This window comes from Helicoverpa zea, chromosome 29, assembly GCF_022581195.2.
Source record: "Helicoverpa zea isolate HzStark_Cry1AcR chromosome 29, ilHelZeax1.1, whole genome shotgun sequence".
In the NCBI taxonomy this organism is placed as follows: Eukaryota; Metazoa; Arthropoda; class Insecta; order Lepidoptera; family Noctuidae; genus Helicoverpa; species Helicoverpa zea.
This window is the reverse complement of record NC_061480.1, coordinates 776590-802288: the sequence shown is the minus strand read 5'-3', so window position 1 is coordinate 802288 and position 25699 is coordinate 776590. Positions and strand designations below refer to the sequence as shown.

At 37.9% G+C, this 25699-nt stretch overlaps 2 protein-coding genes across 5 annotated transcripts; one reads left to right on the top strand and one right to left on the bottom strand.

Moving 5' to 3' along the window:
- The first annotated feature begins 3181 nt into the window (after positions 1 to 3181).
- On the top strand, positions 3182 to 9675 carry LOC124644299 (zinc finger protein 37-like). The gene is made up of 5 exons (XM_047183592.1): positions 3182 to 3437; positions 5598 to 5739; positions 6646 to 6792; positions 7679 to 7816; positions 8548 to 9675. Exons 1-5 carry the CDS (start codon positions 3282 to 3284, stop codon positions 9648 to 9650), a joined length of 1686 nt encoding a protein of 561 aa, XP_047039548.1. The 5' UTR covers positions 3182 to 3281; the 3' UTR covers positions 9651 to 9675.
- A 2858-nt stretch (positions 9676 to 12533) lies between these two features.
- LOC124644301 (transcription factor Ouib-like) lies at positions 12534 to 20155 on the bottom strand. Of its 4 annotated transcripts, none has more exons than XM_047183596.1 (6): positions 20137 to 20155; positions 18888 to 18984; positions 16079 to 16220; positions 15069 to 15173; positions 14256 to 14414; positions 12534 to 13699 (listed from the first exon to the last, which is right to left on the bottom strand). In XM_047183596.1, exons 2-6 carry the CDS (start codon positions 18939 to 18941, stop codon positions 12597 to 12599), a joined length of 1563 nt encoding a protein of 520 aa, XP_047039552.1. In that variant the 5' UTR covers positions 18942 to 18984; positions 20137 to 20155; the 3' UTR covers positions 12534 to 12596. The 4 variants fall into 4 exon arrangements, with proteins under 4 accessions (XP_047039552.1, XP_047039551.1, XP_047039550.1 ...); XM_047183595.1 differs by lacking the exon at positions 20137 to 20155 and adding an exon at positions 20028 to 20129; XM_047183594.1 differs by lacking the exon at positions 20137 to 20155 and adding an exon at positions 20032 to 20127.
- Between the last annotated feature and the right edge of the window lie 5544 nt (positions 20156 to 25699).

Below are 25699 nucleotides of genomic sequence, written 5' to 3'. Positions count from 1 at the left end.
GCATAATTCATTCATTTTATATAATTGTTTACCTTGTTTTGCGGTGAATTCATGGTTTGACCCAAAAAGGGTATTAAACTGTACGTACCTGTATTTTTGCGTTACTCGGCTGCCAAAAGGGTCGGTCGACAGTAACGAATAAGTAGATATCTATTTTGTACTCATTATAAAACAACTTTGCAATGTTAATTAATATTTATCTAATCAAAAAAAATACTAGACGAGCCGTACGTCTTACTGAAAACCAGCGAATTCATCTTAACCCACTTTCACACTAGCGGATTTTAGCGCGCACATTTGTCTTACTGAAAACCAGCGAATTCATCTTAACCCACTTTCACACTAGCGGATTTTAGCGCGCACATTTGGGCGTTTTTAATTTTAGAAGCCAGTAAAACTGACAACCAATCTTACCTAGGGGTATTGAGTTGCCCGGGTAACTGTGTTGAGGAGGTCAGATAGGCAGTCGCTCCTTGTAAAGCACTGGTACTCAGCTGCATCCGGTTAGACTGGAAGCCGTCCCCAACATACTTAGTTGGGAAAAGGCTAGGTAGAATTATGGGCGTTTTCGATTATATTAAAAAACTTGAACCATACCTTCTTCAATATCGAAATCACAGTTTAAGCCGCACAAGTTCAATATAAACACGTTCACTATAATTATAATATATTTATTTTTCATAATTTATATTGATTTAATATTTTTAGACCATCGACAACACGACTCACGGGCGGGCATCGCAACAAAGTTTTTCAATGGAACTAAACTAATCATCATATATTTCTTTTATTTCTTGCCACTTAAACCTGTGGTTTTGTAAATGATTTTAATCAGGATTTAAAGGTAAAAAATTGTGCAAAAACCGAGCCTTCGTTCTGAGTTCTTTTTCGTATTTTTTGTTATCTAATATGTTGTTGTTAATATAACAGCCGTTTCCAATATTCTATCTATCTGTTGTTTTGCTACTGTTACTGTTACAGCCTTTTTTTCGTCCCACTGCTGGGCTACGGCCTCCTCTCACACGGAGAAGGATTGAGCATTAATCACCACGCTTGCTCAATGCGCGGTTGCTGATTTCAGACTTTATAGTCCAGGTTCCCTCAAGATGTTTTCCTTCACCTTTTTACAGCCATTGGTGTCCAAGATATAGGTACTTAGAAAGTACATACAAACTTAGAAAAGTTGCATTGGTTTGGTACTTGCCTGACCAGGGAATCGAACCCACACCCTCATACTCGAGAGGTTGATTCTTTGCAAACTAGGCCACCACGACTCCTTCTTGTTTTGCTTCTAGAGATAGGAAATTTGATATTAGCACCATACAAGTAGGTAGGTAATATCAAATTCCTATCTCTAGTAAGTGAAACAACAGATAGATCGAATATGGGGAGTGGCCGTTAATAAGTAGTTTCGTGATAGGTCATTTTAGCAATATGATGTAATTGCCGGTCCTGATGGTTTAATGAGTTGATCGTTTTAATCAAGTGTAGATTAGCATTTTTTTGATAATTGTAGAACTAAAAAAATAAAAAATAAGTAATTTAGTTAGGGAATACTGTTGCCCTATTTAGATTTCCTTTAATATGAAATCTCTCTATCACTGTAAGGTTTGTTGTAAAAAAACCCATATAGATCTGGGTTGTGCATCATCTTTCCTCAATACTTCATCATCCTCCGAGCCTTTTTCCCAACCATGTTGGGGTCGGCTTCCAGTCTAACCGAATGCAGCTGAGTACCAGTGCTTTACAAGAAGCAGCTGCCTATCTGACCCCCTCAACCCAGATACCCGGGCAATCCGATACCCCTTTCCTAAATACTTATATATGCAAAAGTGTATCTATGTTATCATCATCTCCCGAGCCTTTTCCCAACTATTTAGGGATTAGCTTCGCGTAACGTCTCACCGGATGCAGCTGAATGTTTTACAAGGAACGACTGCCGAAAAGAAAAATATATTCAAATGACAGCCATGAACCCACAAATTGATTGTGCCTTTTGAAACACGAAAAGACTCTTCATGTCACCCATCCACAGAGCGACCGCGCCAAGCGTTGCTTTGACTTAGGTAGTCACGAGATCTTCGACACTATTTATAATTATAGTTATCGGCACGGATAATGAGCTCTCGGCGGAAGAGTGGGGATCGTTTTGCGCACTGTACACTTATGGCAATAAACCAATAAATCATTTAGTTCTGCGCAGGTGAAGGTCAAGGCTCAATATCCTTGCCGATGATTATACTATGTATGTAGTAGGTACGTACATAGTAAAAATCGTATGCGTTAATTATAACCTTCGCAGCGTTCGTGCATATGTTATTGACACCAAAAAACAGGTTCATAATGATGCATTTGTTTGTGGTAATATAAGGCAAAAAAATACAAAAAGAAGTCGACCTACATTACGTTAGTGTATGTAAAATGTTTAGGTAGTGTTGTAGGAAACACACCTAAACCTTGTCTGCTAGGGATTTGAATTCATACTCATACTTGAGAGTTGCTTATTTACTCAGTACCTAGGCCATCGCGATTTAACTAACATTGCTCTCCTTTTAATTCAATACTGTTTTAGCCATATATACTGTTTTAGATATATATTTTTTTCAGAAAGGAACACTTTTGAATGATGACAGCAGATTTGTTAGGAATATTAGCACAGATTATATAATAGTTATTAGTTTCAAAATGGTTTCAAACTAATATTCCTAACAAATCTGCTTTTCGATACTAGATGGCGCTGTTTTTTACATGCCTTGCTTTACTTGTAAACCTTCACTGTAACCGGTCTGCGGGGTTTTACTCTTTACTCCCACCGTTCTTCATTCTTTCACCGTTCTTCGTTCTTTCTTCTTCTTCACCAATGATTAGCACAGTGTAACTTACACACTAAACTATTGAACGGGAAATCAGTGGTCTTTTTCAACTCAAAACAAACTAACGACGCCTGACGTATATACAGTTCTACAGTAATAATTGAATGGTATAGGGAACCAATAAAACAACACAATTAAATTTCAATTCCATGTATTGTAAAGTAATATTGATTAAGACCAAAGGAACTTATTGTTTAATTTTTAAGTATTCACATTTCTCTACTCTCGAAAGGAATAACAAACAAAACGCGATCTCTGCTTATTTATATTATAATAACAATAGCTATCAAAAACAACAAACAAAACGCGAACTGTCAAATCGATTCATTCATTGAATGAGCACAAAAAATATTTTTGGAACTGCAAAAGCTTGGTTTTATAGATATTTCTTAGCTAAGGGCCTGTAAAATGAGTGTAAATAGTCGGAAGGGTCCTATCGTGGACCCTGGCGTCTGTAGATGCTGTGGTGCAGTCAAAAAGTGTCGTTTATTAAACGTGGAATACGAGTGGTCGGGAGAACGAGAAGTTTACGCGGATATGTTTGTCGACTGTTTTGGACTTGTGGTCAGTAGTTCTTTTATTTAAACATGTAAACTACACACTACTAGCCGTGTTCCCGTGTTTTACTTAAAATCACAAACTTAAATCTGTTTTATTTCAGTTTCTATCACAAAAAATTGCTTCAATAATGTGATTCTAGTTGGTATCTCTAGCTTCTGTCTGGCTTTATTTATCCTATATATATTTAATTCAGACTGTTAAATACATATATTTAGTGGTTAAAACTGGTATATATAAACAATATCCGTCTTACCACAAAAACTTTTAAACGTCAGTTTAAGCCTTGTCTAAAAAAATGTCAAATTATGAAGTTGACATATGGTTCATTTTGCAGCCAAAATTTTTTTTACACAAGTGTAAAACAGGGGTTAAAGTTTTTGTAGTAAGGCCAAATTTTTTTAACTTATCTATCACAGTTTTGTCATCTGTTTTTATTCAAAGTGTCAATAAGGAAGCATTAAAGAGTTTTTAGTATTTGAGGGTCTGCTCAGACAGACCGTTCAGACAGTTGAAAATAGAGTAGGGTAAATACGCCAAATGTCGGCCTCCCCCCAAACTTCGGCCGTCTGTACATTTTCAGCTTGCATTCATTCAAAAGGTAATTAAGTGTTAGTTTTGCTCCTCGAATTGCAACCTTGGTTTATACTCTATACGTACAAATCGTTACTATCCGATTCTGTCACTTACTCTTCTCATACTGAGCGTCAGTAGCGATTGCGCCGTTGAAACATCAAATTCGCACGTAAAGTAGCTTACTCGAAATGAATACTCACATTTTGGGGATTGATATTAGAACGATAAAACATTTATTTATTTTTGTTTTAAGCTTGATTATCACTAATGGGTTATTTTTACTATATTTTAAGATAGTTTTTTCAGCGTTTTGCGTATATTTTTCAAGGAAAAATAGGAGGCCGCCATTAGGACAACAGTTTTGACTTAAAACCGGAGTCTCGGCCGTGGCCGACTTAAAGCAAATGCAGTCTATTTTATAAATTCCTATTGTACTAATTCCGTTGGCTTAACAAGAGAATTTGCAAAGCTTATAGGAAAATAGATCTATTTTACGTTTAATAGCCAAATAACGGCCGGGGTGATATTAGTTGAATCTCGAGAAATAAGGTACAAGAAATAGGGGCCGACATTAGAATCGTAAATAATCGTAATGTCGACCAGCCTCGAACTCAAGCGCCACTATACAGGCTGATGAAAAAATACTTTTATATTTTTTCATTTTCTCAAAATGAAATAATTTATTTATTATAATTCATTATATCGTAAAGGAGTTAAGTTTAAATGTAGGAGTTGACAGTTTTGTAGGCATGTTTATGGTAGCTTTATAGTTTGGGACTTGCTATCTATTAAACCGTTCTTATTAGCTTAAAAATATAAATGGTTGGTCGTGAAAACGACTGTTTTTGTTTAGGGGAAACAAAAAAATATTTTACTATAAATTAAACAAATACAATTACAAATGTATACTTAGTATTATATTATAATTCTGCTAAAATAAATCATGTTAATAATATTTGTCACTGCCTTAATTTAAAACAGCCTATACCCGGCCGACATTTGGAAAAAACGCGACCGACCTTGTGCCGTGAATGGCCGACTTTAGGGGTTTTCTGTTCTCGACGCATCTAAGCCTTATTACTTTTTTCTTTTCGTAGAAATATCAATCTTATGCCTATAAACATGACATAGATTAATCAAACTACCCAAAACCGCATCAGAAACTATCTTTCGTTGGAAACTGACGGTGCTATAGCGAACCGCAATCAGAAAATCGCTAAGGGGGCCGACATTTGGCGTATTTACCCTACTTAGTATTTGTATATAGTAAGGTTTATTTATGAATGTGCACTTGGTGTGAAATAATAAGAGGAACCAAATGGTCCGATCACATGCTTTTTCTTGACGTTTGGCTCCGACTGCATGCTCTTTAATGCTCGCACAGCCAATCTGCTCTGATCTGTATGAAAAGAAAAATACGCACCGATGTGCCAGCATATGTAAATTTTGGTCCTCCAACCTCACTGAGTTTGTTGTCTTCATTAGGCTATGAGAGTGAAGGAATAGTGAGTGCACCTGTGTTTGCACAAATGCTTGTGCACTATAATATCTCCTGTGCAGTTGGCTGACCTATTATTGTAAAATCCCCAGTTGTCCCACTTGGAGGGTGCGGAGTCGGAGCGGCTGATCTGCGCGACGTGCGTGGTGCGGCTGCGCGACGCTCGCGCCTTCCGCCGACAGGTGCTGCACTGCGAGGAGAAACTACTCAACGCTGCTCTGCATATACATGACTGTAAGTATACCAACCTTTGATCAACACTCATCATGGACTAGCTTCTGTCAGCGGTTTCACCCGCATCCCGTAGGAACCACGGCACGAACCCGGATAAAAAGTAGCCTATAGCCTTCCTCGATAAATGGGCTATCTAACACTGAAAGAATTTTTCAAATCGGTCCAGTAGTTGTTGAGATTAGCGCGTTCAAACAAACAAACTCTTCAGCTTTATAATATTAGTATAGATTTTTCCCTACTATGTTGGGGTTGGTTTCCAGACTCACAACGTGATCGATTAATAGTCTGTTATAAAAATAAATTAATCATTTAAAAACACTAGAAAACCACAGTTTTATAAATGCGTCAGTTTATATCTTTTGACTCCATCTTCAACATCCATTTAGGTTGACAGTACTATATAAATAATTGTATTGTCATCAGATCAGCTACATAAATTGTTGCTGGGGAGTTTGTTCCACCACTTCTTCTTCCCAGCAAAAACACATAGGAAGTGGTGAAGGGCGGGCGTTTTGGGGGCTGTCTTTTGTAAATTTGACGTTCGAAAAGTGCTGATTTTCAGCCTACTTTGAATAAATGACTTTTGATTTTGATACAGGTGCCGATTTTTATGATGAAATAAAAATAATAGTTACTTTACGAAGAGATGCATCTTATTAGTGATAATTTCTCATTTCTGTGGTTTTGTTGTGACCTTATAAATAGACATTATTCTGCTTAAAACTATTTAAAAAAAAAACTACCATTCAAGAGTCAAGAATGTCTACAAGTATGTTTTTTTTTTATTAGTTGGTATTTGTTTTAGACAAAGAGAAGTTGACTTCAAAAATCAGTACGATAAACGGCTTCCGCTGCGTTTTGCTCGGGGCCGCGCCTTAACTAAGAATAATGCTTATACCTTCACAGATCACGAGAACGCCATTAAATTGGAAGTGGAAGTGAAACAAGAGGAAGACAGTGGACATGTGAACGAGTCTGATGATGATCATAATGATGGAGTGGATCCCATGGATGAAACCATCGGCCAAGATGAGGAGGGCAGTAAGGGAGCGGGTATGTTGAGTTTTATTAATATACTAGTTTCTGCCAGCGGTTTCACCCGCATCCCGTGGGAACTACTTCCCGTACCGGGATAAAAAGTAGCCTATAGCCTTCCTCGATAAATGGGCTATCTAACACTGAAAGAAATTTTCAAATCGGACCAGTAGTTCCTGAGATTAGCGCGTTCAAACAAACAAACAAACTCTTCAGCTTTATAATATTAGTATAGATTATGTATGTATAGAAATATTTGTAAAAGTTTAAATTAAAAAAAGAAACATTTATTTTTATCATTTCAATGTAGGTTTCATATATTTTTTAAATTTTAAATATTTAGGTAAGTTTACAAACAAATACGGCTGTCATTGAACATCCTTGGCAGTCATTACGGGTAGTCAGAAGCTAATAAATCTGACACCATTCTAACCAAGGGGTATTGGGTTGCCCGGGTAACTGGGTTGAGGAGGTCAGATAGGCAGTCGCTTCTTGTAAAGCACTGGTACTCAGCTGAATCCGGTTAGACTGGAAGCCGACCCCAACATGATTGGGAAAAGGCACGGAGGATGATTTACAAACAAACAAACGAACATCACAAGAAAAGAAAATTAATAAAAAAAAAAAGAAAATTAAATTAATATTTTTTTATTAAAACTTATTTTTTTTTTAATTAATTTAAAACCATTAAAAGAAATAAAGAAAATATTTAAATTAAGAAACAAATAGCAATTTCTCAGATTCCTAACTATCTGACTACCAAATATGATTTAAATCGACTCCGTATTTTTTGTATGAAAGCCCGATAAAAAAAGAGTTACTTTCCCATTAAATAATATTAATTTCTATTATTATATTTCCCATTAAATAATATTAAATCATGTATCTATAACGCCAATTTCAGAATTACAATTAAAGTCTGAGGAAGCGAGAGTACAGCTGTCTCCGCTAGAGGGCGCGAGCGTCGACAAGGCGAAGACTGAAATGCTTGACAAACTCAACAGTATGAAGAAGAAATTAGATAAAATGCAGAATTGTGATGGTAAGATACATTTATTGTGTATATATGTTTATAAGTCGTGGTGGCCTAGTGGGTAAAGGACCAACCTCTCAAGTATGACGGCGCGGGTTCGATCCCAGGTCAGGCAAGTACCAATGCAACTTTTCTAAGTTTGTATATAGTTTCTAAGTATATCTTAGACACCATTGACTGTGTTTTGGATGGCACGTTAAACTGTAGGTCCCGGCTGTCATTGAACATCCTTGGCAGTCGTTACGGGTAGTCCGAAGCCAGTAAGTCTGACACCAGTCTAACCAAGGGGTATCGGGTTGCCCGGGTAACTGGGTTGAGGAGGTCAGATAGGGCAGTCGCTCCCTGTAAAGCACTGGTACTCAGCTGCATTCGGTTAGACTGGAAGCCGACCCCAACATGATTGGGAAAAGGCTCGGAGGATGATGATGATATATGTTTATAATATGTAGATGTTTATATGTGGTTTCACCCGCGTTTCGAAGGAAATGCTTCCTGCACATGGTTAAAAATATGACTTTATTTTTTTGTTTAAAAATATCTGTCGAACATTGAAAAATCAAAATGCAATAATTTTTTTATATGAGGTTTTTTTATTCATGTAGATAATTTTGTACTGATTCCTTGAATTATTATTATGTATTAGCATGAATTGATGTCAAAATTCACTTTAATTTACTTCTTTGCACTTCGAAGATATACAAATATATATTTTTTTAACCTCGATATATTTTTATCGACAGAACCCCGCCGCATCGAATCCCCACCCTACAGACGACCAGTAACCGTCGACAAGGATCTTCACATATTACGAAACGCCGCCAAAATAGTCGAAAACTCATACGTTTGTCCCTTCGTCACTGTTTTTAGTGACTACCACTGTATTTATTGCAAAGAAATGTTCCTAGACCCTACTTTATTACGACAACATACCATGACACATGACCCAAAAACATATAAGGATGTTATCGACACAAAAAAACTAATACAAGTCGATATCGATAGAATCGACTGCAGATTATGCGATGAAAAAATCGATTCTATCGATATTTTGAAACAGCACATCACTACGGTTCATGGAATAAAGTTATATAAAGATGTTAATAATGAATTCATACCGTTTAAATTAAAAATTGGTTCGTTAACCTGTGTTGAATGTGGTAAGAATTTGGCGTTTTTTCATGCATTAAAAAAACATATGGCGGAACATTTTGGTACTTTTATATGTGACGTCTGTGGCGCACATTATTTCGAAGAAAGACATTTAATATTTCATAAAAATTCCCACAATAAAACTGCAGATGTTCAAATGTATCCTTGTACGGAATGCGAGAAAACTTTCCGCTCGAAATACAGTCGAAATTTTCACGTATCGAGAATCCACAAAAACGAGCCCGCTTACCCCTGTAACAAATGCGATGAAATTTTCGTATCGTACCACATGAGGTACCGACACAAAATGAACGTCCACGGCGAAAAACGACTGTTTCCTTGCGAGGGATGCGACAGAGTATTCGATAGTCGAAAAACTTTGCGTCAACATAATCAACGAACACATTTGCAATTGTTACGTCATGAATGTAGTTTATGTGATAAGAAATTTTACTTACCCTCCGCTTTGAGAGACCATATGACTTCCCATACGGGAGAAAGGAATTTCCGATGTGAATTTTGCGGGAAAAACTACCCCAGGGCTAAGGCGTTAAGGGTGCATTTACAATCTCATAGTTCGGAGAAAAAATATAAATGTACGCTTTGTCCTTCGGCTTATACGCAGATTACGAATTTTAAAAATCATATGAAAACTAAACATCCGATGCCTGAGGGTGGGGAAGCTTATCGATAAAATGTTTTGGGGATTGAATTTTGCACAGCCCTATGTGTATAGTTATCGGCACGAATCTTGAGCTCTGACCTACATCTGCGCAGAAGTGATATATTAGCAAAGAATCAATCCCGAGTGACGGCTATGACGCGATGCACTGCGGGCCAATCACCGCTTTAGCCCGCCCCCGCGCCTCACTTCATACCACAAAAGGGACCCAATAAATTACTTCTGCGCAGGTGAAGGTCAGAGCTCAAGATTCGTGCCGATAACTATACGTAAAATAAAATAAAGTTGTGTTATATTACTACTAGCTTTTGCCCGCGACTTCGTTCGCGTGGAATAGTGACTTCCGGCAGATTTTTGGTTTGACCAATAGATGGCGCTGTATGTCCGGAATAAGTTTTATTTTTTATTATGTCCTTTCTTAAGTTCCAAACTATGTCTGTACCAAACTTCACAGAAATGGGTTCAGTAGTTTAGGCGTGAAGAAAAGAGAGACAGACAGAGTTACTTTCGCATTTATAATATTAGTTTGGAGAACTCTGAAACGGCTGAACCGCTTTGGCTGAAAATTGGTGGGGTGCTAGCTTAGGTAAAATTATTTCATTTGGGAATGATAAATGGATGAAACCGCAGGCTATATAAAAGAGTTACTTTCCGCACATGGATAAGATAACGCCATTGACACTCAAACTCAAATTTTATTCAAATTAGGCTGATAAATCAGCACTTCGAACGTCAAAAACAAAAGACCCCCCCAAAACGCCCCCCTTCACCACTTCCTATGTGTTTTTGCTGGGAAGAAGAAGTGGTGGAACAAACTCCCCAGCAACACATGTCTGTCTGTATGGTTACTGTTAAGTACTCATAAATAAAGAACCTTTTTAATGGTCAAAGAATCAGTTCAGTAGATCCAGAGATCACAAACAAATACAGAAACTAGCAGCCTTACTACAAATACTTTTAAACATCTGTTGAACGCTTGTCTAAAAAAATGACAGATTATGACGTTGAAATAAGGTCCGTTTTGTAACCACATTTATTTAGATAAGTGTTCAACAGATGTTTAAGTTTTTGTAGTAAACCTGTATTAGACGCGCTAGAGAAAAGTAATTTTATCGTTAATAGCTGAGTCAGTTGGCTTCGGAGATTGCAATTTTTTAAGATGCGTGTCCTCGAAGTTATGGACTCCTAGTACTTTGACGAATGTAACTGATTTTATTTTTGTATTATTTAAGAAATAAAATTGCGAAAGGATTTCTTCCAACATGTATATATTTTATTTAGTTTTAAGCATCCATTGTATTTAAATATGAGAATATGTTATGATTATATAATAAATAAGTTATAATTTAAATAATGATACGTTTTTTATTTCAACATTAACTTTTATCCTACTGATGATGATATCCTCCTAGCCGATTATCGGCTACGGCGGCTGTTCTCATATAAAGAGACTAGCCGTTTTCCCGCGGTTTCACCCGCGTCCCGTGGTAACTACTGCCCGTACCGGGATAAAATATAGCCTATGTTACTCGTGGATAATGTAGCTTTCGAATGGTGAAAGAATTATTAAAAACTGTCCAGTAGTTTTTGAGCCTATTCATTACAACCAAACAAACAAACAAAGTTTTCCTCTTTATAATATTAGTATAGATTAGCGAGCTGCGCAGCACATATTATAGTGCACAAGCATTTGCGCAGACACAGATCAGGGCACAGAGCACTCACTATTCCTTCACTCTCATAGCGCGATGGGACGGCAATCCGACACGACCGGAGAGAGAGCACAAGCAGGACCGACATTTACGTGCTCTCCGATGCACGGGTGAATCAATCACCAACTTCCAGACTACGGGCTGCTTCGAGAGTTTCTAAAACCCACAAAGCTATTTCGGTCACTCCCGGGAATCGAACCCGAGACCTCGTGCTCAACAGCCTCGCTTGCGACAGCTATACCAACGAGGCAATTACGAGGTACCAACGGGAGTACATAAGGGGGATATACCCTACCAATATTATAAATGCGAAAGTAACTCTGTCTGTCTGTTACGCTTTCACGTCTAAACCACTGAACTGATTTTAATAAAAGGACCATGAGTCAAATTGGGCTCATTGTCCAACAGAGTTATAGCATATGCCGTTGTGAAGGTTTTTGTTTGTACTAAAATTGTTACTATGGGCACTGCCTTCAATTCCATGGCAAAAAAAAAGATATGCACCTAAATAGGTTTACATATTACGTAGGTATACATTCTGGTTAACAGAAACGAAATGGGTCGAGATGCCATCGCTCAGTATTACTGCTCGTGTCCAGCAGGTAGACGCTCAGTAGGAAGTTGTGCTCATATCATTTCAATAATATGGTGTCTAGGGTTAGGCAGGCACTCACAATTTAATCCACCGGCAGGATATTTAGACGACATTATTATTGATATTGATTGAAATGTTAACAAAAATAATTTTAACTGTTAGCAGCTGTTTTATTTTTTATGTATACATTAAACCTGGAATTAAAACTAGTTAAAGGTGTTCAATAACAAAACCTACACTGCCATAACAGCACTACTTTTTGCAGAATATTAGTTTATTTATGGTCGGAGAAAAATATTTATAGCAAAATAACCCCATGGATTCTTCGCAAAAATGAGTTTAAATCTTTATATTTAGTGCTTTACAAGTATATACAAAGTGGTCTCATCTCTGTTGGTGGGTGAGCCCAGGCTTCATACATTTTTGCCCATGGTCCTCTGGTACAGAGATAGAGTTGACCTTGAGAAAGAACACAGGATACTTTTTATCCCGGACGTATATATTTTTGAAGAATTCTCTTGGAAACGCGATATAACCGAACTCTACGCGGGCGGAAGCTAGTAAGGATATAAAATAGAAAAACAAAACTCCAATTACAATACACATTTTTATTAATACTGACAAAAACAAATAAATTAAACACTTACACATTCAATTATAGCTAGCATCTATATCGAAGCCTTGATGATGACTTTTAACATGATTCTTCAAGCTACCATTTTGTGTGAACGTCGAATTACAAATATCACACTTATACCTTCTCTCGTTATTATGAGAGCGTACATGTTCTTGCAAAGATTGCAACCTTGGGTAACTTTTATCGCAAAATTCACAGCGGAAATTCCTTTCCCCAGTATGTGTTGCCATATGTTCTTTTAACCGCGAAGGCAGGTAAAACCTCTGATCGCATAAATCGCATTGGTGTCTATAAACTTTAAGATGGTTCCTACGATTATGTTCCATTAAAGTTTTTCGCCTGTTGTAAACTTTGTCGCATAATTTACAAGCAAACGTGCGTTTGTCACCGTGTACCTCGATTAAATGACGATTTCTTAAAGCGTACGACAAAAAACTAGCTTCGCACTTATAACAGTTGACTGTAGGTTTTTTCTCATGAATAGTAGCGACGTGTAAATATCTACTGTATTTAGATTTTAAATTTTTCCCACAAATTTCGCAAGGAAAACTTTCCTCGACTTTAGTATGTGATTTTATGTGAGTTCTTAAAGAATTTCTTTCTAAAAAGCAAGCTCCGCAGACATCACAAATATAAGTCCCGAAATGGACAATCATATGCTTTTTAAGAACATCAAAATACGGGAAAGTACTATTACATTCCGTACAAATTAAATTATCCATTGACAACCTAAACTTTAGAAACTCATTGGTGACAGGATATAACTTTTTTCCGTGCACACTAGTGATGTGCTTCTTAAAAATTTCAAGATCATCGATTTTTTCGCTGCATAACCTACAATCGATTCTAGTGATGTCAATTTTCGGTATTTTACGGTTTTCCATAGTGCTTTGGAAGAGTTCTACGGGATCGTGGTTGAGTGTGTGTTCGCGGAGTTCGTTTGGGTTCGTGAATTGGTCTCGGCAGTAGAAACAATAATATATACTGATTCGGTTCTGGAATGGACAAACGTAGGAATTGTGTACTATCGTCGTGGCGTTTGTGTAAACCATGAAGTCGTGGTCCAATTCTTGTTTTTTCTTTGTTTTCTGTGTTTCTTTCTTCACTGGGATTTCCACTGGAAAATAAAAGAAATATATATTAATTGATTTATTCATTGCTATAAATGCTTTCTTTAAACTTTAAATTGCCGTTCAGATTTATTTAGATTCTTCTGAAACAATCATCCAAGAAAAGAAAATCAGGATGACTATTGACAGAATGAAAAACGCATATGTTTTGGATAAACCGCCCCATTTTAAGCTATAATTCATTTGGTAAGGTTTTAATACATTTTCAACTTTATATCTAAATCATAAGGTTCAATGTTGATTAGCAAAATTTTACAGATAAATATAAAAAGTCATTTATTCAAAGTAGGCTGAAAATCAGCACTTTTCAAACGTCAAATTTACAAAAGACAGCCCCCAAAACGCTCACCCTTCACCACTTCCTATGTGTTTTTGCTGGGAAGAAGAAGTGGCGCAACAAACAGCCTAAAACAGAAACACAATAAATAAATTCTGTCTACATGGTTTGAAGAACCGTGGATATACAATACATTTAGTAAAAACTATCAAGAGTAGCTTGATGTGCTTTTTTTAAACAAAATATCCTTTAGATTTTTGACTCACCAGGTTTCTCCAACATATCATCGAGTTTCTCCCTCAGCTTCTTCATCTTGTCGGCTATATCTCTCTTGTGTGTTCGGTCTGATCGCTCGCGCTTGGCTCGCGTGCGGTGTGACACGGGGGCTTCGAGTGGCGTGTCTTCTATTTTCGGGTCTATTGGTTCTGAAAAATATAGTTATCTAGGTAGTCAGATGTGAGGTTGGATATATAAATTAAAAAAGCAGAAGGTTTATCTATGTGTATTAATATAATAAGGTTTCGAAACTACTGAACGAATTTGAAAAAATCGTTCTCTGTTCAAACTCAAATTCGAAATATTTATTCGTTTGTTAAGGTGTTTTACAGACTTTCCGTCAGTAACTTTATTATTTTTAAGCTATAAGCTATAATAAATATAATATATTCTATAAGCTATATAATATCCCCGAAAAACATAGTCTTTATTTTATCCATCCACGGGACGCGGAAACTATTCCCGTTGTGGGTTAGCAGCGTGAGCGTGTCAGACTCTTACTGACTACAACCAACCAAACAATGTTATGTTTAAAAAAATAAATAAGTAAATGTTCATTCTTAGGCCTTTTATGTACCAGGGCCGCGGTAACTCGCGCGAACAATCCCGCAGCCCAACTGTGAGGGTGCGTGTACACGGTGCATGTAGCTGGAGCGAGTTAACATGCACAAGTGACAAGAGCACGCGGGTGGGTATTATGCTTTGGTACATGCGCGAGTCGCTGGACGCACACGTCTTTAAAATGCATGTAACCTGTGCATGTGCCTCAACATGCGCAAGCTACTTGCACCCTGACTAGGTACCTGTGATATCGTTGACGTTCAGCTCGTCTCTATCATCCATGTCGTGAGTGTCGTCTTCGCACAGCGGTTCAGCTTTCACCTCCACCTCCACCTTACCGGAGCCATCTGTAAGTGTGGTAAATAATATGTTTTAATTATTTATTTGTTCTTGTACATATTAATTACATTTTTGAATATTAAATATAAAAATATAAAACATTTAAAAATATAAAAAATAGTTTGCCACCGATATCGGACACAGTGTCCAAGGTACCGGTGGTTGGGGTCCCAGAGACAGAAACCTCCTCACAATACGTGCCGTATCAAGGAGTACTGCCTTCTGAATCAGTCCCTTGATCCAGCCGCCCAACGAGAGCCTCCTGAGGTGTTCGTCGAAGCTCTTGGCTATTAAACCATTGGCCGTAACGACAATCGGCACAATAACAGCGAATAATATTATCATTAAAAATACAAACTAATATTTGTGAAACCCAGACCGATTGTCAGCCACGGTGGCTACTCATATAAGGAGATCAGCCAGCTGTGCAGGACACATTATAGTGCACGAGCATTTGCGCAGACACAGGTGCGCTCACTATTCCTTCACTCTCATAGCGCGATGAGACGGCAATCCGACGCCACCGGAGAGGGATCACAAGCAGGATCGACATTAATGTGCTCTCTGATGCACGAGTGTATCGCCAACTCCCAGGCTGATTTGTGAAAGTTTCTAAAACCCATAAAGCGATTTTGGCCCGTCCCGGGAATCGAACCCGAGACCTTTTTTTTTTTTAGCGACGTAAAAAATCATCATAAAAATCATCCCGCTGTGGGTTAGCAGCGGTGAGGGAGTGTCAGACTCCTAAAAACCGTCGTGTTCCGTCGTAGGCCTTTTATGTACCAGGGCCGCGTTATCTCTTTCGAACAACCCGCAGCATCGAACCCGAGACCTTGTAGAGACAGTCCTTGCGACCGCTTTTTATCTAAGTAATAAAATAGTTACGCCATGAACTTCTATCAAAAAAGTTCACCTTCTTTAATATGCAGCCTGGTGCTAAGGAAAGCCTCTTCAGACTGCAACACTTGTTGTCTAAACGCGCACGCATCGCGCAGACGCACGACACACGTCGCGCAAACGCAGCAGTCTTTAGTGTCGCCATCCAAGTGAGATAGCTGGAATTGTAAGAGAAGAATTTATTGTTAACACTAGCATCTTTTAAGGTTAAAGTTGTCTTGGAGATATTGCGATAAGCGATAAGACCGCCTATTATACTCACATATATTTGTTTGTACAAAGGAGATGGCCAAAAAAAAACCCAGAGTCGACAGAAACTTCGTATGTATGGTTGGATTCAGTATAATGTGTAGATTACAAAAAGTATTTCATATCATCTAAAAACCATGGGGTTCCCTTTTTACAAGGTTTTTTCCAAGAAAATTTTAGTACATAAAAAAGCTTAACTTTTCTGTTTGCAGTTCATTAAAAGTTGCGCATAGGGTAAGAACTTTACACTCAGGTGTACATATGTCTGTTATTATAGCACTATACACGAGTGATGGTTTAGAACTGACCTGATGATGGAGAAGAGAGAAGGTCAAGGGAACTCGGCAATGGTAAATATTAACTACCTCGTGATTGGGCTTATATTATTCGCATTGACGAGAACTTTTCACTAATGTGAATAGTGATTAAAAAGCTAAAAAAAAAATTAACCTTTGCCAGTTCAGAAGTTTACACATAACAGGGAAACCTCTTCAAGTAGGTAAGGCGGTATTTAGTCGTAGGTATCTGGAGTGGTTCATGTCAATAGTGCAATGGGTGGGGGTCAAAACTCAAACTCAAGACCTTTTGATTACCAGGAAAACTCTGTAACTATGGTGATGTATAACGTTTCGTTTCGCATGTATAACGTTAGTATACCATGTTTTTTATGGTCCTTTATGCAAATAATCTTTAAAATCAACATAAATTCAACATAACCTATTTTTGTGAAAATATGATATAGCTCCTATACCCCATGGATTACAGACTGGATTTTTTGGCACCATCAAAGGTCTATCATAATGAACCCATTGGTACCCATTTCGTTGCTGTCGATTCTGGGTTTTTTTACTATGAAAATTTGGCCATCTCCTTTGGTGTACAATAAGGAATATTCTATTCTATTCTGTTAATGGTTTCACCCAGGTCTACAGAACAGGTTAGGAACTACAAACTAAAATTAACCTTAGCCCTAGCCTATTTGCATTTAAAAGGTTCATCTGTACTTATATATGTATGGCGTCCACGGCCGATTTCGGCCACGGCGGCTGTTCTCATGTAAGGAGATCAGTCAGCTGCGCAGGACATATTATAGTGCACGAGCATTTGCGCAGACACAGGTGCACTCACTATTCCTTAACTCTCATAGCCCGATGGGACGGTAATCCGACACGACCGGAGAGAGATCAGGCGCAGGACCGACATTTACGTGCTCTCCGATGCACGGGTGTATCAATCACCAGCTTCCAGGCTCCGGGCTGCTTTGTGAAAGTCTTCTAAAACCCACAAAGCGATTTCGGCCCGACTCGGGAATCGAACCCGAGACCTCGTGCTCAGCAGCCGCACTTGCGACAGCTAGACCAACGAGGCAGTTAAATCTAATCATCTGTCATCTATCATCTGTACTAATACAATAAAGAGGAAACATTTTGTACCCTAAGGCTGTGAACCTAATGAACCGATTTGAAAAAAAATTCCAACTGGAAAGCTACACTCTTCCTAAGGAACATAAGCTATATTTTGTCCTGGTACGGGCAGCAGTTCCCACAGGACACGGGTGAAACAACTTGTTTATTATAAATGCATGTTAATGTTATTCAGGTGAGAAGTTTATTTCTTTATACTAATGGAATAACCTTAGGTCCTATTTGAAAAAGTCATTATCGAGGTACCGGTACGGCTGGTCCACAAGTTCAAAGTCTCTCAGCGGGCCATGGAAAGAGCTATGCTCGGCGTTTCTCTGAGGGATCGCATCAGAAATGAGGTAATCCGTCAGAGAACCAAGGTCATCAACATAGCCTACCGAATCAGCAAGCTGAAGTGGCAGTGGGCTGGCCATATTAGCCGAAGAACCAATAACCGTTGGGGTAAACGAGTTCTAGAGTGGAGACCACGCCTCGGCAAACGTAGTGTAGGACGTCCTCAGGCACGGTGGAGTGATGACTTGCGCAAGACGGCTGGCAGGAGCTGGATGCGAGAAGCCGAAAATCGATCTCAGTGGCGTGCACTTGGAGAGGCCTATGTCCAGCAGTGGACTGCGATAGGCTAGGGATTTTTACTTTTCATTGGATGTGTGAAGTTGTTCCCACAGGAATGCGGTGTATCCACTGGCCAAAGCTAGTCAATATTTAGATAGGTCCTGTCTAAAGCACCAAGAATGTCTGAGAGAACAGTTGAGATTGATCTAACTTGAGACACAATGTTGAGGGATAAAATTCAATTATTACCTACATCATAAGACAAATCTGCACCACGCCGATATTGCAAACTACAGCGATATAATATAATATTTTACATTCTATATTAAATCTGAGCAAAAACACATAGTGGTGAAGGATGGACGTTTTAGGGCTGTCTTTTATAAACTTTGAAGTTCAAAACGTGCCGTTCTACAGCTAAGTTTGAATAAAAGAGTTTGAGAATATAAATAACTGTATATTCCATAGTAGATCCGAGACCTCTCCCAAGTCGAGCTGATTCGATCGTAAATCGCGCAAATAGGCTTGTAAAAGCAAGATAAACACCACAGAAGGTCGATATAGACTTATATTACGAGTTTAAAAGCAAATAATACTCACGAGAAGTCCAAAACAATCCATAAACATATCTGAATAAACCTCCTTCTGCCCCATCCACTCGTATTCCGTAGTTAAAAGCCTGCATTTCTTTATAGATCTGCAACAACGGCATAACGCAGGGTCTATTATAGGGCCTTTGCCCTTCGAAGAAGCCGCCTGAGCCTCCATAACACCACAATTAAGTTATCTTTTCATTTAAAATTGCATTTTTTTATTCACAAATTAGCATTTCACAAAATCGAAACAACTTTTTTTGTGATGTGATGTTGACGTTTGCGTTTAGTGATTGCTAGAGATATGTCAGTATGTTTAACATAGTTTTATCTCTTTTAGAATCCGTGTACCGGAAAGAGATACAAAGTCTGCGTTTAGTTATTGACACGAAAAAAAATATTTTTAATAATTTATTTTTTAACTTAAATTATTATTTCTTTCACAGACGGGAATGGTTGATTATTATTATTAAAATTGGAATTAGAGTACATACCTACAATGCCGATTCTGTGAATAGATAACCATGATCACATGTCAGAGCGATACAGTCCTGATATAATTTGGAGCCGGCACCTTAGGCCCAAACTTCACTAAAGAAACAACCAGATTACCAGGGGCCCGATTCTCCTAAGTTAATAATGTCAAAATCGAATAAAATCGAATCGCAATATGATCGCAATAGCAGTTTTAACCATATCGGGCATTCTGCTACTAATAAAAGACCAATCGTATTTGATTGACATTTGATTGGTGTGCGATTGGTCTGCTATTTTGGTGATTTTGGTCTATACGGTAGTTTGCTGTACAATCATTTTGCAATCGCAAATCATTTGCAGACAAAATGATTCATTATTGAATGACAGAAAAGGATAAAAACGTTTATTTCAAAGAAAAAAAAGCGGAATGCCACATAAGCTTCAATCGTAATCGAGTCGGGATCGGATATCAGTCGAATCGAGTCGAACGTGAATCGTAGGTATGTCGCTTAAGTAAAATTAGGAGAATCGGGCCCCAGATGAATAGTCAGATAGGGAGTCCTTCTATGTAAAACACTGCTATAATTTGATTCAGACTTAATAGCGGCTGAGCTGAGAACATTATGCGCCTCGTGAATAAACCATTTTTAAGTGCGCAAAGGGTACCTACTTACCGTGCCGACGACTTCTTCTATGTGGAGGCAATCAATGATAACAGGCTTGATTTAATGACTGGTACAAAATAAAAACTAATTTATTTTATTCAAACATGAACTCACAATATGCAGCAACACTGTTAAACTCGACCGTTGTTGTCGACGAATAGCGAATGCAGATGCAGTGAGAACACGCCGCAAACTGGCATTCGTCTCGCACAATACATTAGTGCAAAGCTAACAATCTATATACCTAGGTAGCCTGTAGTCTTCGAATGCACATTTTCTGCTGACTCTGCGATCGACACGACGCACACTGGGCGGTAAATTTCGCTCGCCTTTCGTAGGAATTTTTGAAAAATGAAGTTTGTTTTCGGTTTATTTTGAGTATGTAGGATTGTTGGGGACAGCAAAGCATACACTGGTTAATGGATCTAGGCACTTTAAAAAATATATACACGAAGATAAACGGGTTTGTTCATTTTCAATGTATGGAAATGCAATTTCTTTTCCTCATAAAACATTTTCTATCCGTGTTGTACAGTTGAAACTTTCAGGGGTTGTTTTTCAGACCTTAGTGAAGGCATATAATCAATCATCTTGTTCCCGAACGGTCCCGTTAAAAAGTTATGGGCTAAATAAAAATGCCTATTTTGATGATTTTTATCTGTCATCTTTAGGTACTTAAATGACAGTTATTTATTTTTTGTGCATCTTATCAAGTACATAGTACAATAATTATTTACTTTTGACCTTAAATACCCCCACTCCACGAGAAATAGGTACAGGAATACCTCCATTATACTATTGGTTGCTGTTTTGTCATCATGCGTTGATTTCAAGTTATTTTTTTACTAAAATAGTCGGCAAATATCAATACTGATCTACTGACTGAGTGCGACAGGTGTTCCGTATTACAGATTCCATAGAACACATTCACCTAAAGTGCATTTCCTAGAATACCTTGATTTTAAAGTACTTACATGAACAATAAAATCAACAAAATCTATGGGTTGTGATGTTTTTCCTTGTTATGGTGCTTTAACTGACGAGAAAAGGAAGTGTTATGTAGAACAAAGAGATATGCATATAACTGACACACAAATAAAGCTGAGATTACAATCTGTGTTGGATTTAACAGTGAAGAGATTATTCCAATCTCTTAACACCGAAAATGTAAACAATAATTTGACTCTGACCAGTAAATGGAGTTTTGACGGTGCCTCTGAACAAAGCAATTATAAACAGGCAATGGAAGGTGGAGACGATTCTAGCACTTTCGTGTGCTCATTCGTGCTTCTAAAAATTGAAAATGGAGAATTGGAGATAATTTGGGAAAATTCCAAACCATCCTCAACTTTTTATTGCCGATCAATTTATTTTAAATTTGCCAAAGAAAATGATTTGAAAAAACAAGAAGAAATGGCGTTAATTGAATCAGAAATTGCTTCTCTACAGCCTACTGTTATTGATGGCATACACGTAAACCACAACCTACACATGATGCTGGTGTGCCACAAGGCGGTATTCTTTCTCCACTTTTATTTTCAATTTTTATAAATCTCCTTACTCTTGAACTTCAGTCTGCGTATCATCTTTATGCTGATGACTTGCAATTATATCGTCACTCCAGCCTCGAGGACTTATCTGCTACAATCATGGAATTAAATAATGATCTAGCTGGGTTGAAGAGCTGGGCTGATAGGTTTGGAGTGGCGGTAAATCCTGGCAAGTGCCAAGCTATTTTAGTTGGTAGTAGTCGCATTATGCAAAGAGTGGATTTAAGCAGCTTACCTCCGGTACAATTTGATGGTATGAACATCCCTTATAACTCAAGCGTGAAAAACCTGGGCTTACATATCGACACTACGTTAAGCTGGCAATCTCATATTGGGAGTGTTAGCCAGAAGGTAACAGGTTTGCTGCGCTACTTTTATCGGTTAAAAAACCTTCTCCCGTTCAACGTGAAAGCGATGCTTGTGCGAACCTTGATCTTTCCCATAATTGATTATGGTGATGTTTGCTTCTATGACCTGAATGCAGATCTGCTCAATAAACTTGACCGGCTTCTCAACAATTGCATTCGATTCGTTTTTAATCTCCGCAAGTACGATCATGTGTCTGCTTATCGAGACCAGCTTAGATGGCTGCCAATTAGGCAAAGACGTGAGATGAGAGCATTAACTACTCTATTTTCCATTCTTCATACTCCTTTTTCACCTCCTTATTTATCATGCCACTTCCAGTTTTTGTGTTCTCAACATGACAGAAATTTGCGTTCCTCCAACAACCGTCTACTCCAATGTCCCTCACATCGCACAGATTTCCTTCATTCCTCTTTTTTTGTCCAATCTATTCTTTTATGGAACAAGTTGCCCTCGGAAATTAGGATGATTAATAGCCGATTGACTTTCAAATTGAAGCTTCGTGAGTATCTTCACCAGAGTTTGCAGAATTGACACAACTGTGCATTTGATTTTGTGTTATTTATATATGTATTAAAGTTTATTTAATATTATATATATATTTTCGTTTATATATTTTCGATTTGTCTCATATACATATTTAGTGCACCTGCCATGAAATTTCTCCTCCACCTAAAGGTTGACTGGTAGAGAACGCCTAAGGCGTTAAGTCCGCCTTTGTACATTGTTTTTTTGTAAAATGTGTGCAAAAAGTATAATAAATAAAAAAAAAAAAAAAATGATTGATGGTAAGGTTACTTCGATCTTATCGAACACATCATCAGCGACATGTGATGTGTGCCAAGCGAAACCCAAGGAGATGAATGACATAGACCAGGTTTTACTTAAAAAGCCAACGGAGGAAATTTATAAGTTTGGCCTGTCTACGCTACATGCTCGCATTAGATGCATGGAATGCATCCTACATATTGCATACCGAGCTGAATTTAAGAAATGGCAAGCCAAAGGCGATGAATTTAAAGAAAAGCTGGCTATTGGGAAAAAAATAATTCAAGAAGGGTTCTGGAATAAAATGGAACTTCGCGTGGATGTGGTGAAACAGGGTTCTGGAACAACGAATGATGGAAACACTGCAAGGAGATGTTTTGCTGATCCCGAAGCCACTGCTCAAATAACAGGTATAGATGCAGATCTGATAAGAAGCTTTGGAGTAATTCTTCAGGTGATTTCATGCGGAGAATTTGTCGACGTTGAAAAGTTCAGAGCCTACTGTAACGCAACTGCAGGAAAGTTTATTGAGCTTTATTCTTGGTACTACATGCAGTAGCGGCTTTAGGGTAGGGCGCGGTTGGGCGACGGCCCAGGGCGCCGGACATAAGGGGCGCCGCAGGCGCCCCCAACCAATCCTTGATCAGAATTTTACTCCTATTTTTGTTTTAAATTTCATCAAAGATCGTAGCTTACAAGAACTGTATCCAAATGTATGGATAGCATCAGGGCCGCCTTAACCTATGGTGCAGGGTGTGCGAATAACCCGGGCGCCGTGGGCTCAGGGGCGCCGCGGTACGCTCCTTGACCAAGAAATTTCAATTAAATTAATGTATTGTCATACAATGCCGGGCGCGTTAGATACACTACTTTTATGTCCCAAAACTAAAAAATTTTCGCGCTCGCTTCGCTCGCGGTTTCTTTACTTTACACTTACATTTTTTTTCACATATAGCTACTTTTAATTTATGTCCCAATACTCAAAAAAATTCGCGCTCCCTTCGCTCGCGGCTTCTTCACTTCACAGTCGCCTTTTATTATATATGTTAAGGACTTTTAGTGATCCAAATCTCAAAAAAGCTTTTTCGGGCTTGCTTCACTTTATAGTTCTTTTTATTTTTCCCTGCCCTGATCATGAATAATTTATTTTTTCTTTTTATGGACTATTTTTTTTTGTAATTTTGCCAAAGTTTACTTTTTTAAGTCTTTTAACAGTTTTTTTCTTGATATAATATACATTACATTCATATACTTATATATATATTCTTTCTTAATTTATACACATTCATTTCGACAGAATAATAATAAAATACCTAACAGTGAACTTAAAAAAAAAGAGATTATCACTATTTAGACGAGACACTTACGTTTTTTACAACTGTATTATAACAATGAATTATGGTTCAATAAAGGGTCATTAGTACAGTCGTTATTTATGACTATTTTTACGCTACCTGATCCTTTGTTTGGTGTTATTGTTTTCCTGGAAAGACCAGATTACGGAATTATTTAACAATAGGGCCGTTCATGTGAGTACTTTAAAATCAAGGTATTCTAGGAAATGCACTTTAGGTGAATGTGTTCTATGGAATCTGTAATACGGAACACCTGTCGCACTCAGTCAGTAGATCAGTATTGATATTTGCCGACTATTTTAGTAAAAAAATAACTTGAAATCAACGCATGATGACAAAACAGCAACCAATAGTATAATGGAGGTATTCCTGTACCTATTTCTCGTGGAGTGGGGGTATTTAAGGTCAAAAGTAAATAATTATTGTACTATGTACTTGATAAGATGCACAAAAAATAAATAACTGTCATTTAAGTACCTAAAGATGACAGATAAAAATCATCAAAATAGGCATTTTTATTTAGCCCATAACTTTTTAACGGGACCGTTCGGGAACAAGATGATTGATTATATGCCTTAACTAAGGTCTGAAAAACAACCCCTGAAAGTTTCAACTGTACAACACGGATAGAAAATGTTTTATGAGGAAAAGAAATTGCATTTCCATACATTGAAAATGAACAAACCCGTTTATCTTCGTGTATATATTTTTTAAAGTGCCTAGATCCATTAATTAGTGTATGCTTTGATGTCCCCAACAATCCTACATACTCAAAATAAACCGAAAACAAACTTCATTTTTCAAAAATTCCTACGAAAGGCGAGCGAAATACCGCCCATAGTGCGACGCTCGTCGTTAGGAACCATCATTTTAGCTGACTATGCTATGAATACGTACATACTTACTTTACTTTTCTACACTGATAGGTATGTAGGTAACTTACCTATAATTTGCTTAAACTTTTCCCAACTATGTTGGGGACGGCTTCCAGTCTAACCGGATGCAGCTAAGTACCAGTGTTTTACAAGGAGCGACTGCCCTATCTGACCTTCTCAACCCAGTTACCCGGACAACCCAATACCCCTTGGTAAGACTGATTGTCACACTTACTGGGGCCCGATTCTCCTAATTTTACGTAAGCGATATACGATTCACATTCGACTGCGATCCAATCACGACTCAATTGCGAGTGAAGCGTATGTGGCATTCCACTATTTTTTCTTTGAAATAAACGTTTTTATCCTTTTCTGTCATTCAATAATGAATCATTTTGTCTGCAAATGATTTACGATTGCAATATGATTGTAGAGCAAACTACCATATAGACCAAAATCATAGCTGACCAATCGAATGTCGTTGGCATACGATTGGTCTTATATTAGTAGCAGAATGCCCGATATGGTTAAAACTGCTATTGATATCATATTGCGATTCGATTCTTATTCAATTTTGATATTATTAACTTAGGAGAATCGGGCCCCTGGTTGTCAGACGACCGGGACTTACAATTCATCGTGCCCTCCAAAATACAACCCCAAAATAGGTATAGTTATTGGCACGAATCTTGAGCTCTGACCTACATCTGCGCAGAAGTGATTTATTAGCAAAGAACCAATCCCGAGTGACGGCTATGACGCG